At 41.3% G+C, this 16,810-nt stretch overlaps 1 protein-coding gene across 2 annotated transcripts in view; it reads right to left on the reverse strand.

Moving 5' to 3' along the window:
* Nucleotides 1-14,251, reverse strand: part of WASHC4 (WASH complex subunit 4) — a 58,487-nt gene extending 44,236 nt beyond the window's left edge. For both annotated transcript variants that reach the window (XM_006271649.4, XM_019489299.2), the window contains exons 1-6: nt 14,144-14,251; nt 10,149-10,288; nt 8,138-8,191; nt 7,914-7,979; nt 7,726-7,771; nt 2,395-2,462 (exon numbers count right to left, since the gene is read on the reverse strand). In XM_006271649.4, coding sequence (XP_006271711.1) covers nt 2,395-2,462; nt 7,726-7,771; nt 7,914-7,979; nt 8,138-8,191; nt 10,149-10,288; nt 14,144-14,204 — 435 coding nt within the window. In that variant the 5' untranslated portion in view covers nt 14,205-14,251. The remainder of the gene's footprint in view (nt 1-2,394; nt 2,463-7,725; nt 7,772-7,913; nt 7,980-8,137; nt 8,192-10,148; nt 10,289-14,143) is intronic.
* Between the last annotated feature and the right edge of the window lie 2,559 nt (nt 14,252-16,810).

Consider the following 16,810-nt stretch of genomic DNA (forward strand, 5'->3'; position numbering starts at 1 on the left):
AGCATCTCCCTATTACAAATAAAGAGTTATGCTGGAAGTCTCATCCAACCAGCAGTAAAAATAAGTTTCCAGAAGTCAGAGGTCAATAAAACAAAAAGAATTGTACCCAACACGAGGCAACAATTTTGAACCTTATTAGGATGAATAAGATCAAGCTCACTGAAATGGTATGGTCTGGGATATCCAGAAAGTCTGACTAGATGATTAAATGTCCCCTTTAATTTCTATTAAAATACTTTAAGAAGCTAAATTTAGTTATAATTTACATAGTTTAGTTATATTTCAGCAGCCAGCAGCTTTACCTGCTGGGAACTTCTAAACAGTGCTGACTGAGCTGCTGCCTCTTCAGGTTCTCTGTCCACCCTGGCTTTGATGCTCTTAAAGCAACAGCTGGGTACTGTCACAGTTCCTGACATAGCAAAGCTGCCAGGGCATAAACACCACCCCTCCTAACTCGGCACCCAGGGCAGATGCCTCTCTCAGCCCCCCCTAATTATGCTACTACACACTAGTTAATTTTACTCCATGTTTTTCCATTCATTTTAACACACTGCTCAGGTTCTAATTTCAGTGAATAAGTTTTCAGCTAAATAAGCTTTCAATATTTTATTATAATGCATCTCTTTTTAAACTTAATTTCAGCATTAGAACCAGGTTATATTGCTCATTTAAAGATTCAGGTCAAAACATCCAATATTATGGGACGTGCAATATTCTATAGCATAGTCAATTGCTGACAACTGACAAATTTCCAGAATTTCCTAAATATTTTGGATATTGTATGGAGTTAATCCTGCAAAGGGTAGCAAAATGCTAGCAGGTGCCCCTAAGTTCTCCCGATGATTTGCCTTTTTAATGTCATTAACTATATGTGACAGGTAAATATTTACCAAGCAATCAGGTTGAGGAGGGTTTCTTTGTACAAAAGGGTGTCAGATTCAGATACTCAACAACCAGCAACTGTGTTTCCAGATCTCTCTGCTGGTACTGTACCAGTTAATCATGCTACTGCTAGGGAGAAATTCATATAATTGACAACACCAGTGTTTTTCAATTTGTGGATACTACACTATCAGCCTATTCTCAGTGGGACTTGGTAAAAAGCATAGAACTGATAAAAGGAGACATTGGTAAGGAGAGCTTCTCCCCACAGCCTCTTTTCAAAGCAGAACCCAGCTATTTAAAAAGTATTTAATCTTTCCTCTATGGTGTGAAAGCAAGAGTTCACAAAGAAGTTTAAGATAACACCTGTTCAGTCACAACCCACTTTTAACTCCCACCACACACAACTAAATGATGAAGCCACCCACAGACCTTTCTGAACCAATATGGAGAAACAAGAAACAGGCAGAACTAGTGGCTAGAACAACACTAGAGAAGTGAGAAGACAGAAAGTAGACAAGAAAGGAGCGATACTAGCAACTGGACATGAGCACAGCAAAGGCGCTCGGGAATTAATTTCCTCTAGTATAGAGTCCATTAGGCGATCAAGTGAAGCGGACAGGGTGGTCCTCCAATACGCACGCACGCACGCACAAAAGAAAGTAGAACAGCTTAATGAAGCTTAAATTGAATTTTTCTAGATGGATCAAATTCTAAAAGGCGTTTGCTTATAAAGCATCTCTTTCTATTTAGCTTAATACAAATACCTTTTTCATGTAAACAGGTTCCTATCTGTAATAGGACAATCGCTTGTTAAGGCAATCATGCCAGAAAAAGCGTGACAACTTCTAGCATAGAATGAATACTAAGAATAAAGGAAATCCTCAGAAACACAGATCCTATTTTCTTTCAAGTGCCCTTGATAATGAGCACAATTGTTTCTAAAAGGCATGTTTTCTTCCCAGGACGTTTTGTGGAGCATCAGTAATGTTTTAATGACATCTCAATCTATGAGCTGGAAGAAAATGAATGAACAGACTGTTTAGTCCATGCCAACACTACCACTTTTCATGGTGTTCAACAGAAAACTAAAATTTACCATTAAAAATGCAACAGAATCCTGGAATGTTAACAGGTCTGTTGTGTCTTTTCCTACTGAAAGCTGCTTAGAAGAAATCTGATTTATTTGGGTACTGAATATGAAAATGCTTAGGTCTCACGTGGGATTTCCAGTGCTTAAAATAGCTGCTAGTGCAGAATCACAGCAAGTGAACAAGCCATACATAACAGCTCTCTGTCTGAAAGGATGAGTGAAGCAAGTTGGTTGTGACAGCTGTGCAGCTAAGAAGCAGATATCTTCAGAATATATCAGCAGAAGCAGATACATACAAAAATGACTACCAATACCTTTTAGCAGGACATAAACAGAATATTTTAATTGATTAATCCACTTGATAAGTGCAACCTTAATTTTCTTTTCAACCTCTGCCAAGAACAAAATGTACTCTTTACCTGTAAGAAGGAAACAAATCTTCCCATCTGTATTTGGGACTCTCCTTCCACCATGCTGGATTCTGTGGCTGGAAAGGCAAAGAGAAGTTTTATCATCTTTACAAACGGCAAAGAAACACATTCACATTACATTTGCTCTACAAGACAATTTTTGTTTGCCCCTTAATTTAAAAAAATACCGCTTTCCTTCCCCATTAGATATAAAGAAGAGAAGAGAAGATAAACCAATTCTAATATTCACTGTATGAAATGAAAATGAAGGCAGATTTTTTGGACTGGATTTCTTAAACTATTCTTCTGTTTTCCTATCGCAAGAGCTTAGAAAAATATTCTTGATATCTTCAGGCATGCTTGGATGTTCCATGATATAATTTTAAATCCTCGTAGACTCCTGAACATTTTTAACTACAAAAAAATCTGAGTAGTTTGTAAACTTTTAGGCAAGGACCATCTTTCTTCTGTGTTTGTACAATGCCTATTCACAATGGGGTTTTACCATATGTACTCAAATATAAAACAAGCCTGAATAGAAGACAACCCCCCAATAATTAGATTATATATATGGAAAATGTATAAATCTGTTATAATTTCCCAATTATTTAATTGAATTATTGAAGGTTTGCCTTGACTTTGTCCCCCTCCCACTGCTACAGCATGGAGAAAAAAAATATGGGGAGTCAGCTAGGCCTGGAGTTCTCAAATTTGTCATGCCATGACCCCTGCCGGTGGGGTTGTCCCCAGAAGCCAGTCAATGATCAGGGGGAGAGGGGCCCCCTGGTGGCAGGCCGGCTGGACTTCAAGTGGCACACTGTGGTCGGTGGAAGTGATAGCGGTGCATGGCAGCAGAAGCAGCGAGTGGCAGCAAAAGTGTTGCAACCCCCTTTTAAGTTGCTCGTGGCCCCTTGTGGGGGTCGTGGCCCACAGCTTGAGAACCCCTGAGATAGGCCCTTTACCCTCTGCTCTACACCCTTAACTTTTTCCCCCTGCAGTCCCTTCCCCCACTCCTTACTGTCAGACCTTGCTCTCCCTGAGCACATGGAAGTGAGGGACAAATCTGAAAACACTGACCTTGACTTAAACATACCTGTCATAACTTGTACATAGGACAATTATTACAAGTGCCCATTGACTTAGTTCATCCAGAACTGAGGCAGTTTACCTCTTTTGAAATTGTTGCAAGTTTTAGCACACATACTCCATAAATACACTTTTAAGCAGCACTTTTGTACCTACTTTTGTGTAGTAAAAACAATGCATGATATTACTCCAAAGCCAAAAGGCTTGTGATTTACCATACAGTTCACTGGGAAGAGGCCCAGAAGAGGCAACAGGATTTCAAGTCATGGTTAACCCACAGTTCAGCACTGCTCAGTATGTGTGTGTACTCCAGACACCCCTCCTCAAAGGATCCATGTGCTAATTAGACCTCACCCCACACGTAACCGGAACCAGGTGTTCTTGTCACAAGTCCTGGGATCCTCTAAAAATGTACATGCAGACGAGACATAGGGCAAACAGGTCCAGCTCTACCTCATGGAAGGCGGGGCCACACTAATCATATGTGACAGGCTGAGATGGGGTGACAGAGGGATTCTGGGTAAACTGTTTGGGACACTATTTGGTGATGTTTTCCAGACATTTAAGGCTGGTTGAAAACCAGGCCTCACGGGAAATGGGAAAGAAAAGTGAAGCTCAGCTATAGGAGTAAAGAGAAATAAAAATGTATTCAATGCAGCAGCTCATCATGACTTAAAAGACAGTCAGTGCTGCAGGAAACTAAGCATAATCAGCACTAACATGTTTTTTTCAGATAAGGCTAGGTTAGTGCAGCCTGTGGTAGAACAGATTTCTTAAGGTGGTTTTAAAAAGAAAAGGTGTGATGGAAGTCTATAATAGAGGATAGATATAGATATATTTTAATTTTTAAAAAATTGTGGTAGGTTCCCACCCGTATATTTGCCTCATATAGACAATGTGTTTTATAGTCATGCTCAGCATTGACTATATTTAATCAACTTTCTAGTTGCTTTTGCCAGCAGTTTAATGACAGACAATGTATTTAGTGAAGTTTCTTTGTATGTGAATGCAAGACAAGGGGCTTCCTTGTCTTGTATTAGAGTAAATACAGCAAGTCCATGTTTGCAGCTTCAAGGCACTGCTACAACACAAATACCGGTAATATTAGAAAGTACCAAGTTTGCTGCAGCACCAATTTAACAGTGCTTTTTTCAGGCAATAATTCACCATAATCTTATGTGACAAAAAAATGCCCCTTTCAACATGGGCTTTATTTAATATTAAAAGGCTTCTACACTAGGCTGCTTGCATGGTTTTAAAGAATTAAACTACATAAGAAATTAATCCACAACAGGGATTAAACTTCTCTAGTATTATGGACTTGATTTGAAAGATTAGTATTGAATGCACAATGATTGCTTTCCCAACAACAATCTAAGGAGCGTTAAGCAGAGTGGACTGCTGGCTCCAGTATGAGAAACTCAGGTTTTTTAAATATTTATAGTTCTTAAAAAAAAATAGATTGAAAAATAAATAAATAAATGTCAAGTCTGTCCATCTGAACTAGCTTTGCGAATGAAAGGAATGGGCGACTGTGCTCTGTTTCTTTCTGTAACAAGAGGCTCCAGCATGACTAAAGATCAGGGGTGCTCAATCTATGGCCTGCTGCCCACAAAACCAGAAGGAACAGCTCATCACTGGCAAATCAGAGCAGATTAATGCTCCCTTTTGCTCCTCCACTCCTTTCCCTTGCAGCTGAATTGAGCAACAGGGAAAGGAGGGCAAGAGCAGCAGTTGTGCCCACCACACTGACATGCCAGTCAGATCAGAACTTCTGTGAAGTTCTGAAGCCCAAGGGCTGAGCGCTGTCGCTCACTGCATAGCATGAAAGCTATGGCTCCAGCTGGAGCCTACACTAGCATGTCAGTGAGCTCGGCGTTTTCACAGAGCTCCAGAGCCCAGGGGATGAGCTCTACCACTGCTGTTTGTCCCCTCTTTTCCCTGTCACTGAACTCAGTGGAAAAAAAGGGGAGGGGGAAGCAAACAGTAGTGACATTCAGCTCCTGTACAACAGAGTCCTGTGAAAATTTTGCAGTCTGAAAAGGAAAGGCAATGGAGACCTGCCTTTGGTGAACACATGCACACAAGCACAGGGCTGGCTACAGCTGAAAAAAGTAAGCCCCAGTGCTGTGGGGCAGAAAATGGTCCCACTCTCACCATGCCACTGATAGGACCTTGGGAAGCTCAGGGAGCTGAAGTAAGTTATAGTGCTGCCAGCTAGGCCATCTCCAGCTCTTTTCTCCCCCAGGCGTGATTCCTTCAGCCCCTACCTACAAAAAGAACCTGGAAGCTAGTTCCTTACAGGTTCATGCAACCTGGGGGTTCATCAACCTCAATCCCTGCTACTGAACAGGGCACTGAGCTGAGCACCTCCCCACCTGGCCTCTGTCCAGCCTTTTCCAGACAGTTTCAGTTAGTCTTCTGCCATGTACAGCAAAGCCTTAGCAATTATAAGTATTTTTTTAAATAAAATAATACTACAGAATACTGAACTTTTTATTTTGTATTAATAAGCCCAAAATTACTAAAATTATATGTTTTCCTTTCTAATATCACTTAAAATATGTGATATTACACTATGCCAAAGTATTAAACAAACTTTTCTACGTGGCCCTTGGCCCATTTTTGATTTTAAGATTTGGACCACCTGTAAAAAAGGGGTGAGCACCACTGCTAAAGATCCTATCTTTCTGCTAGGTATTCTCTATGTAAATTGGTACATCAGTCTTGGCAGGTATCCCAAACAACTATCTTGCAGGCCCTGTGCCAAGCCCCCATAGCTTTGGCAGGATATGATTATGTTTTTCAAAAGGATGTTAATCCATGCATTTTGGGAGCTGAGAATCTGTTTTAAAAAAAGGTCTGCTCCTAATGTGGAGTCATTATCTGAACCACAATAGAGCACCCAGGGCATGCTAACCCAAGTCAGTGTGCTTCTACAGCCTTATCTTGCAAGGCTCCAGAAAGACTTTACAAAGCACCAGGGAACTGAGTTTCACAATATTACTGTGAAAGGAACATTAGCTCCCGCATCTTTCTGATGTTGAAAATGCTAGCTAAGTGACTTGCTATATGATCGCACAGGAAGCTAGTAGCACAGCCAAAAAGAGAACTGGGATGTTTTGAGTTTAAATCGTGCTCATTAACCCAGAAAACCATCCTCTTAAGAAAGATGTCTCTAGCAACCCCACTCACAGATAGGCTGCCAACATCATTCTGTTTAAAAAGGGTTTTCACCCAAATTTAGATCCTGTAGTGAACAGGGGGAAATGCAGACCCTTTTTATATAAAAAGTCATTAACTTATGCTTGTGTGTAAACAGAGACAGGAGAAATTGTACCTGCCACTTTAAGCACAAACATCTTATGTTACAAATGTTTCAACCTGACCTAAATTATCCAAAATGCAGAAATTGAGATTAAATATTGGACTTCACCCTTCAGTCTACCAAAGTCTTACATCCAGTACTAGTTGCAGGTTTTGTGCAAGAAAATGACTCAAGTCATTACCAACATTAATATGCCTATGTTTTGCCAGTATAATAGTAAAATCCTGGTCACTTTAATCAAAGAATAGACTTAGTGAAACTACTTTGACCCTTTGAGTGAGGCTTGCAAAATTTTATCAATGGTACATAGCTGGTCACTTTTAAGACGTCTTCGAATAACACCCCACAGCACAGCAAGAAAGGTGCATTAGTTATGTATATCCCTATATGGATGCTCATGCTACACCCAGAAAATTCAGTGAAGCAGTGCATGGGCTTACCAAGTATTTTCTGAAAATACACAATAGTGTACACCTACAGTAAGCTTTAAAAAAAGGAAGTTAAAGATTCTTCTTCTGCTTTGGTTTGAAGAAGTGATTTTTAAAAAGAAAACCTTGGAGGAAAAGCATTAGACATCTAGTCTCTTGTCAGCCCCCATTTTCTCTCTCTCATATAAGCAAAGCAGACACAAACCAGGAAAGACATTAGAATAACAGGAACAGTACTTCACTGAAAATAATGCCTCTTTCTAGTTAAAAATCTTAATGGTACTTGAAGTTAATTCAGGTTAGTTCCAAAACAGTATTATATAATTCTTCTTTATAAACACTATAACCTGAAACCCCGGACCTTGGTTTTCATTAATACTCAAGATCTACTGAAAATGCGTCACTAGTGTCCATGATGTAAGACTACAATTACTCTCAATATCACCATGTTTTAATATCATGTGAAGCAAACTGCTGTAAATAAAGGAAACTGCTTACCTCCTTCCCCATAAAATAGGAGGCCATTATAGAATTTAGTTTCTGCCTAGCAACAAAAGCAAGAAAATAAATAATGAAGCTACAAAAAATATATAAATACATTTTCTTGATTAGAAATAACATATGAAATGTATGCATCAACTTGTAATCTGTAAATATTTTTAGAAACAACAGACTGCTAAAGTTACCTCATATTTTAACTTCTTGATTTCACAGCAAAGAGCAGCATACACCGTTATTACTTTATTTAGAACCTAGATTCATCAAAGAAAAAAAATACACAGAATATTACACAGAGTATTAAAGTGCAAAAACACCTAACATTTTTTGTGTTCAGAGAGTTCTGAAGAAAGACTTACATATATTACAACAATTCTTGTGATTAAAGTATGACAATTTTAAAGAATTTTACCTTGTTTTCTGTTTTTATGAGTTCCAGAAGGGAAGACTGTTCATACGGCAAAAGCTAAAAAATTAATAAAAACAGAAACATCAAAAAATATCCTTTCAAAACTGTCTCTCCAATTAAATGGCTCCAATCTTTCACTCCAAGCCAGTGGCTATCAATCTTTTTAGACTCAAAACACCCCTCAAAGTGCCAACTCATTTCTTGACTCTGGGAAGTAAGGGAGCAATTCTGCTGCTGCAAAAAAAAATCAGAAAGGCCACAATAAGTCAGAACTTTTTTTATACTATTTGAAATCTCTGGATTTATCTTAAGAATTGCACGCAAGTGTTTGCACCATACCCCAATGCACCCTTAAAAGGATCTCATGGCACCCTACTTGAGAATCCTTGCTCTAGCCTAAATGCAGGGTGAGAAGATAAAAAACACTAATTACAGATTACCCTACAACCTACATCCAATTCTCCTATTACATGGAATCACCTTTCTGTATCATTGAAGGGTAACAGATGGCAGAACTACATAATTAAGTTGTGATAAATTTTGGAGAAACGCTGAAGCAAGAGTCATGACTGTTCTTAAATTACGTTTGTAAACTCAGTGTTTAAAAAAAAAGAAGAACTATGATTTTGTACTTCATGAAAGACAGGAAGTGTGTGCCCAAGGAAATAACTGACTGGGAGGAGGGGACAAGGGAGTGTTTTTTATTCTCACTGTAAAATGTAAACAAGGCTAATAAGTCAAAAAAATATATTAAGTTTTATCTACAAGCATATATACACATAATTATCCTCACCCAAATCTGTCCTAATGGTCTATGCTTCTATTAACAGAGAAGTTTACAAGAATCTATTTTTCTGGTACTTACATTTATCTCAAGTTCTCCTAAGCTTCAAAAACAGAGAAAAAGAATGATGTGAAAACATATTCACATGCTATCAACAATGATCTACCAGGTTATGATTGAAAAAGGTTATAAGTTATTAAAAAAAATTAAAAAGGTACCAACCTATACTTTATCCTTGAAAGATAGAGAGGGAAAAAACACATCTGATTTTGGCTCAAGATTATCCTTAAATGTTCTTGTCTTGGTTTTCAAAACAAGAACTTGTTTGTACTGTTAATATGCCCTTACATATTTTATCTGTACCTAGCTTTACTAAAACAAGTTTCTTAAACTAGTAACAAAATTAACTAGCTCATATTTCTTTCTGAGTCAACAAGAGAAGCATCATTTCAAATAATTCTCAATTAAAAAGGGCTTCAGCCCCAATATAGCTAAAAGGCACATCAGGAACTGCTGGTTCACAGAAGCTAAAGTGCACTTTATTTCATTCCAGAGCCAAGGATTACTCCATAGGCCAAGGCTTGAACAGGATACAGGAAAGCAGTGGCAAGCAGTTGAAAGAGGCCAGACTAAGTACCCTGCAGTCACTCTGTACCCAAGTGTCTGTAGCTCACCAGTGTAATAACTGTCCAAAACATGTTGACAAGAGAGGCTGCGTGTAGCAACCAGGGTCCTAATTCTGAAAAAAAACTGGTCACATGGAGAAGAATATTCTGAAGCAAAGTATCCAAACAGAACCTGTCTGACAGCTTCATTCCAGGGGTCAAACAAGAAAAAAAAAGCCACTGGGCCTAGACTACATCCTTAGGGCACACACTATTCAACTCATTCTCACACGATAGGTTTTTTGGCTTCCATCTGATGTACTCTAGATGCACAACTTCAGCCCTACAGTTCACAAGACAGTAAATATTTTATTTCACACTGAGAATTTAATTTATTCAGACACTAGATTATCATTCTACTATCAACTGTCTAAAATGCCAGGGACCATTGGGTTCTTCACTGCAGTTTAGTTTTGTACTTCCTGTTGATTGAAATAATAGAACATACTGCCTAACAAATCTGACCCTTCCAGGGACATTTACTGAATCATCTCTGAACTTCATTGAAAGTACATTTATAACTCTCATTTGCAAAGGAAGATGCACACAACTCCAGTATACAGACCCTTAATGCAATAGGATCAAGATTGAAATCCCAAACATCTCCAACCGAGTCATCCAATGCATCTTCAATTCTTCTCAGCTGGGATGTGTACTCTTCAAGAAATTTCCCATAATTCTTCAACTGTACTTCAGCATGGATTTCTGCGAATAAAGTAATATTTGTTTAGTACCACGTACTCAGTATACTCGGTACCTTCACAATTCTTTATAAAGAGAAAATTTAATTGAATATGGTGCTTGCCATATCAGATTTTCTCAGCAAATCATTTTCAGTTAATAAGGTTGACATCACAAAATAGCAAACATTACCTGAATTATAATAAGGTTTAAAATATTACTTTCGAGTTTGAAAACAAAGTTACTTTCTAGGAGTAGAAAAATAGCTAACACATACTATAATGTGATACATGAACTAAATGATAAATTTCTGGATTTTTCAAAACCAGCTAAATTACCAGGGATTCTCAACTAGAGATAAAGGTACTAAAAGCAGAGGACATACAGAGAACACAAATTCTAACATCTGTCAGTTGATATTGCACATTAGCTCTAAGACAGATCCTCGACCAGGCACTTATGGCTATATTATGGCCTCAAGGCAATGAGTCTCTAATTACTTCTCAGCATTCAGTAGCAACTGCATTAAAAGTAGCTGTACTCCACTGTTTCCTGATAATTTATCAGAAATTTACAGTGTAGGATTGAACTGCCTTAAGTCACCCCCTCAACTCTATGTTTCCATTTTTAAGATGACTGTCCCTTGGATAGATAGGTTGCCACTCAGCATTTAGATAGTCATATTTATTGCAATATGCATCACCACTTTTAGCTGCAAATAGGGTATTATATTATATTAAGTAATGTTTGGCTTGTCAAGGATCAAGAATATTTGCATTAGCTAGCAAATGAAGTGTGCAAGGCAACTTTTTTTTTTCTTTTTATCTATTACAATAACCAAAAGCCATCTTTAGTTACTTGGATACATCAAAATATGCAAGAAATGCACATACAACACATACCACTATTATGAAAGTATTTGTCACGGCTCCAAAGTAAACGCTGACTTAACTTTAATACTTAAAGCCAGGACTAAACCTCTATCTTGTGCAAAGTCTACTGCATACCTACAGCTGAAATAAAGCAAAACCACTTGAAATAATTTTGAAGTATTTTGATATTTCTTGAAACTAGAATTACCTCGTCCTAGTTTCACAGTAAAACCAACAATGGAACCTCACTTTAACACAATATCAAGCACTCTGAAAAGTCCCTCACTGTTTATACACTGTTATAGGTGTTTGCTGCACTTTACAATAGGCAGAATGCCACAAAGAAAAGAATCTCTGTCTTGGAGAGCTTATAACCTAGATAAGCAAGTGGTTATTATATAGAACAAATCGTACAAGTGAGTCAAATCAGTAACAAAGTAGCACTGTACTTGGAATGTACAGATACAGTTACTTTCTAAAAACTTTTTGGAGAAGGGAAGAGAAGGTACTTGATGAATATTAATTAGGACACTTTTACAGGCATAAGGACATGACTGAATGCATGAGTGGTCAAAGACAATGAGTAGAGCACAGAGGTAAGACTCAAGTGAAGGAAAAGATATTAACAGGGAAGAAGGATGTTTCAAAAGTGGACAAGAGAAGCCTAAAATTTATACAGAAGGGCAGAAAGATTGCAGAGAAGAAACTTTACAAATACTTTATTCCAACAACCTCCTCCTACCCTCTAGTGTACAATCCCATTTGGCAAAGAATTAAGTTGTCAAACTATTCTGCTGGACAAGTATATAAACTTTGATCACACACATACACATACACACTTAACATGCAGCACACAGTTTTACTGCTTTCAAAAGTACTATCAGGATGCTTTCAACCATCCACATGACAATGAATGTTGTTCCATGTTCCCAGTCCATTAACAGAACACCTCCAGTACTTTCCCAAGCACCAGCAAGAAACAGATAATACTGATCACTTCTATAGATGCTATTCAGAACGCTGCAGGCAGCAGTAAAATGAATCAGCGCACCAGTATTTCCAAGCAGCAGTGGAATAAAGCACCAAATAGCAAGTAACACTGGATTTGTTTGCATAAGAGAGTACATCACCTACACAAACCAAGCACAGAGAGCCTGGAAGAGCCAATATTCCCCTACTTGTTTGACTTCTTGGGGAGAAGAGAATGGCTCTTCCCCCTTTCAGAGTGGGAATCAAGAGTAGCTGGTGATGTTTTAGACACCTACAAAGCAAAGACTAACAAAAAGGAGGGAACCTCTCAAGCAACAGGGATACAGGAGATACCCCAAACCTCTCCCCACTTCAGCAGCTCAGTGATGGGTTTCAAGCAGAGTGCTGCTGCTAGACCTAACTGATGCCTTTCATGTACCATGAACTCTCTAGAGGGCAGGTAGGAAGCCGACTGTGGTAAGCAGTACACTTATTCCGAGCCAGAAAAATTTGCAAGGACTATAACTCTGCAAAACACCAGTGTCGCCCTTGTGCAAAGTTGTTTGAAATTTTTAGTAAAGACTAGTGGACCACACCTTTCTTTTATCCATCACCTGAAAGGTTAGGCAGAAATGCCAAGAATATAGTCTTAGCTACAAAAGCAACCACTGAGTTGCATTAGTATCTATTGATGGATACGTTAGAGACCTGAAGTTGGCACTTACTGATGGATAAGCAATGAAAAATTTAAAAATACGTACTACAGACATTAACTGATAACGTTAATCGGTCAGGAAAATGCAGTTTAAAGCAATAATGAGCATCTGGCTGTGACAAGCTCTCTTGATCATGCAGAGACGATGCATATTTTTTTTCCAGTTGTACTATTTCATAGCTACGAACAAACATCCAACTTCACAAGACACTGCTATCTATTCAAAAGACTGAGTCAATTTTCTCTCCGTTCTTAAAAACCGCAAACATTCAGGAAAAGTACGGAATTCAAAGATTCTTCAAATTCCTTTATAGCCTTTATTAAAAACTGGTGGTTGTACTGTTTGGCCTGTGGATCAGTCCACAAAGACTCATGAATGATAAGTGCAGAAATATACATGACACCGACGCAACATGCTCTCCCCTCTTCCTTCCTCCCCAACTGAAGCCACTAAAACGGAGAGCAACTAAGGTTAAACAAGCCTCAAAGGCACGTCTTTCATCCAGCTGGCCTGGCTTGGGAAACCATCAGCTTCTCCCTCAGCGTTGCTCACAGACAAGCTACCGGCTTGCACATGCACGCACCAGGGGCAGCCTGACGGCTATCACATCAACCAGAGTTTCTCTCTGCTCCACACAGCAGCAGCCAACATCCGAGGAGCATTTCCGGAGAAAAGATACTTCCAAACGTTTTTGGGTTTTGTGGGGTGGGGGGGGTGTTGTTTGTTTGTTTCTCTTCTTTTGGTGCCTCGGAGGGCTGCAAAACAGGAAACCAACTCCCGAAAGAAAAAAGAACCCTTCCCCCCCTCCCCACCATGGCAGGAAGCTCACTGACACCAGGCCAAGGACAGACATGTGCCAGGGGGACAGCAGGCATCACGCATGTCCCTCAACCCCAGGCCAGGGACAGACGCATTCACCAGGGGGGCAACCACCATCACGCATGCCCTGTGACCACCCCCTCATCCGGGCAGACAGGTGCCAATGCAGGAGGTGGGCGAGGCGCCTGACCCCAAGCGAAGCCACCAGCCGTACTGGCGGGGGGCAGCGGTGGCGAGGGCGCGGCGGGGGGACGCGAGGGTCCCCGGGGGGGGGGGCAGCGTCTCCTTCTTGCAGCAGGTGAAATTGCCCAGCGGCCCCCGCCGCAAACCTCCTCTGCTCCCAGCCCTGCCGGGCACGAGGCAGGCCTCCGTGCCTGTGCCAGCGGGCAGCGGCTCCTGCGCGGGCACCGGCGCTGCCCCAGGGCAGCATCGCCCGCGCGGGCCCCAGCCCGTGCCCGCGGGCCCGCCGGCAGCCCCGGCCCTTGCAACGCGGCCCCGCTCACTCTGGGCGCCGTCGTCGAGGCGGTCGAAGTCCCAGTCCGGCGAGAGGGAGCCGAGCGCCATGGCAGCCCCGGGCGGCGGCGGCGGCGGCGGCGGCCCGACTCACCGCCACGGGACTTCCTGCCCCGGCCGCGGGGCACGCTGGGAAATGCAGTCCGGCTGCTGGGCACGGGCGCCCCGAGCCCGAGGGCGGCGCTGCAGCGCCCCCGCCCGCCCGCCGCGGGAACTGCTCCTCTGCCCGACTCACCCGCACAGCGTGGTGTCTCCCCGGCACCTGGGTGTTGCTAGGTGTACCGCCATCATCACATCTGTTGGATAATGTCAACCCTCGAGTGTCCGGTCAATCACAGTACAAGTGTTAACATGCACAGCAAAGACAAGGTCTCCGATTTGCCCCCAAAACTTTGCCCCTGTCCTTAGACCAACACGGCTACAACCTGTACCCCTAAAATGTATGATGACTTTTGAAACGCAAAATTCTAGAGCTCTTGGTTCAGAGACGATGCCTTTTTATTAGACAGTAAAGACGTTTTTCCTTATATCCAGCCTAAAATGGTCTTTCTGGAGTTTGTGACCATTGGACCCAGTCTTCCCATGGGGTGGTCTCAGACCAACACAGCTACCAAATGTCCCTGATCATTTTTGAGGCAGTTAATTGATGCAGTACATGCAAAACCCAAGTCACTCTCAGAGAGCCTTAATTGGCTTTTGGGTTTGCTGTCAGCACTCTCTTATGATGGTTTGCCTCGAAATAAAGAAATGCTTCAACTTTGATGACCCAGTTCTCTCTCACTCACTCACTGGTGACTTACAGAGAGCAATATCAGTAAAAAGAAGAAGACGTATTTGCATACTTATTGGCATCATTTTTCAGTGTATGCTAGTTTTTCAGAAAATACAATCATTTTGAGCTTCCAATACCATAATTTCATATTTAAGATCTGGCAACACTGGTTTCAGCCTGGTTAGATTTGCTGCCCTCAGTGTAGACTCGCAGCACCCTGGGAAGATGCCAGTGCTGAGCTGTCCCTGATCTATTTTTTGGCAACAGAAAAATAAGCAAATATGGTCTTTGCCTCAGGAAGGCCACCACAGCATGGTCTGAAGGCTGTTGAGTCCTTTTTATCTTGTGAATCCTGTTGGTAGACCGTGCACCGCTAACATTGGTGGCACCCTGTGGTTCCTTTAAAAGGATCTCAAGGCACCCCCTGGCCTCACTAGCCTCATCAGAGCAATGCTCATGCTGCTTCCCCCTACACACCCCCCCAGTGCGGCAACACCATGTGCATCATGTCAGCATCCCCTGGGGCCAGAAGTGGCTTTAAACATGACCAGTTCACAGACACACATGCACATACATGCACACACAGCAGGGTTGCCAAGAATTATTTTTTTAACTGACAACCTACAAGTTTTTTACTCATGGCCAGATTTTTTTACTGACACATGTTAAAAGGATGGGGTTCAAATTCAGAGTTCTAATGTCAACCGTAAGAAAAAGATTAATGAGTTTGGTGATCAGTATAAGGTTCACAAAAACAAAATTCTTGGGTTGGTAACCCTGCTTGACTGCAGTAATGGTCTTAAACCATGCTTCTACCCGTGCTAGCGGCATTTTAGTCACCCCCACATCCTGATGGTCCTGACTGCACCCTGCACTTATCCCCACTGGCTGTGCTTCCCCCATTCTGTCCCAGACCCTCAAAGAAGCTTACCTGTGACAGAATTACAGGCAGCCTGGGATTACAGGCAGCCAGCAGCAGCACATGCCTGAGAGAACGCTCCTTACAGAGGCCTGTGATCCTGTTCATTCCCCAGGTGGCACCGCTATGCTGTGTCAGAGCTTCAGTCAAGCTGTGGCTGCTTAGTGTTTTTACTGATAGCTGAAGTTATTTTTACAGACTTTACTGACAGTCATTTTTAGCCAGATTGTTTTTACTGAGAATCAGGAAATTTACTGTCAGTTGGCAACCCTGACATGTGTGAACACACACACGTGGGTCAAGGGGCACTCAATTAGGCTCAGCTTGTTCTCTAGGAGTTCAAAGCCCACTCTGCAAGGGGCAGCAATGATTTTACTAGCAACAGCTCTGAGTGGCAGCAGCCACAACACTTTAGACAGCAGCAGGTACAGAAATAGCCTCAGGACACTTTGCCCCTATTACATTTTGGGTGAGGAGAATGCCCTTTGGAACTGTTCCGTTTTAGTCATGTCTGGGGAAGAGAGATTTTGCCCTGCATTTCATTCAAAATCTCACTGATCAGCTTTTTCCTCATTCAAAAGGATTTGAACACAGACAGACTGGGGAGAAATAGGTCACAGCTATTTTAATGTCCAATTATAGGAACACTTAGAAGGCTTTAAAAATGGGGAGAAAACTAAAACTAGTTTAGTGTCAGATCATCGCAGAGTAACAGTGTGTCCCCTCTGAACCCTTCTGGCTCCTGGACAAATGCCTGCTTTAGTTCATATCATCTCTTAAAGTTCAAAAAATCTTTAAAGCTTGATTGAGCAATACACTGAATATCTCCTAGCTCCTGATTTCTAGCAGGCACCTGTTTAAAGGAAAGGCAGCTGTGGATGTAGGGTACTTCTCAGGAGATACTGAGCATTATTCAGAATTGAGCCCTAATTTATGCTAGATCAGTGGTTCTCAACCTTTTTAGCC

Source organism: Alligator mississippiensis, chromosome 4, assembly GCF_030867095.1.
Source record: "Alligator mississippiensis isolate rAllMis1 chromosome 4, rAllMis1, whole genome shotgun sequence".
NCBI classification, from domain to species: domain Eukaryota; kingdom Metazoa; phylum Chordata; order Crocodylia; family Alligatoridae; genus Alligator; species Alligator mississippiensis.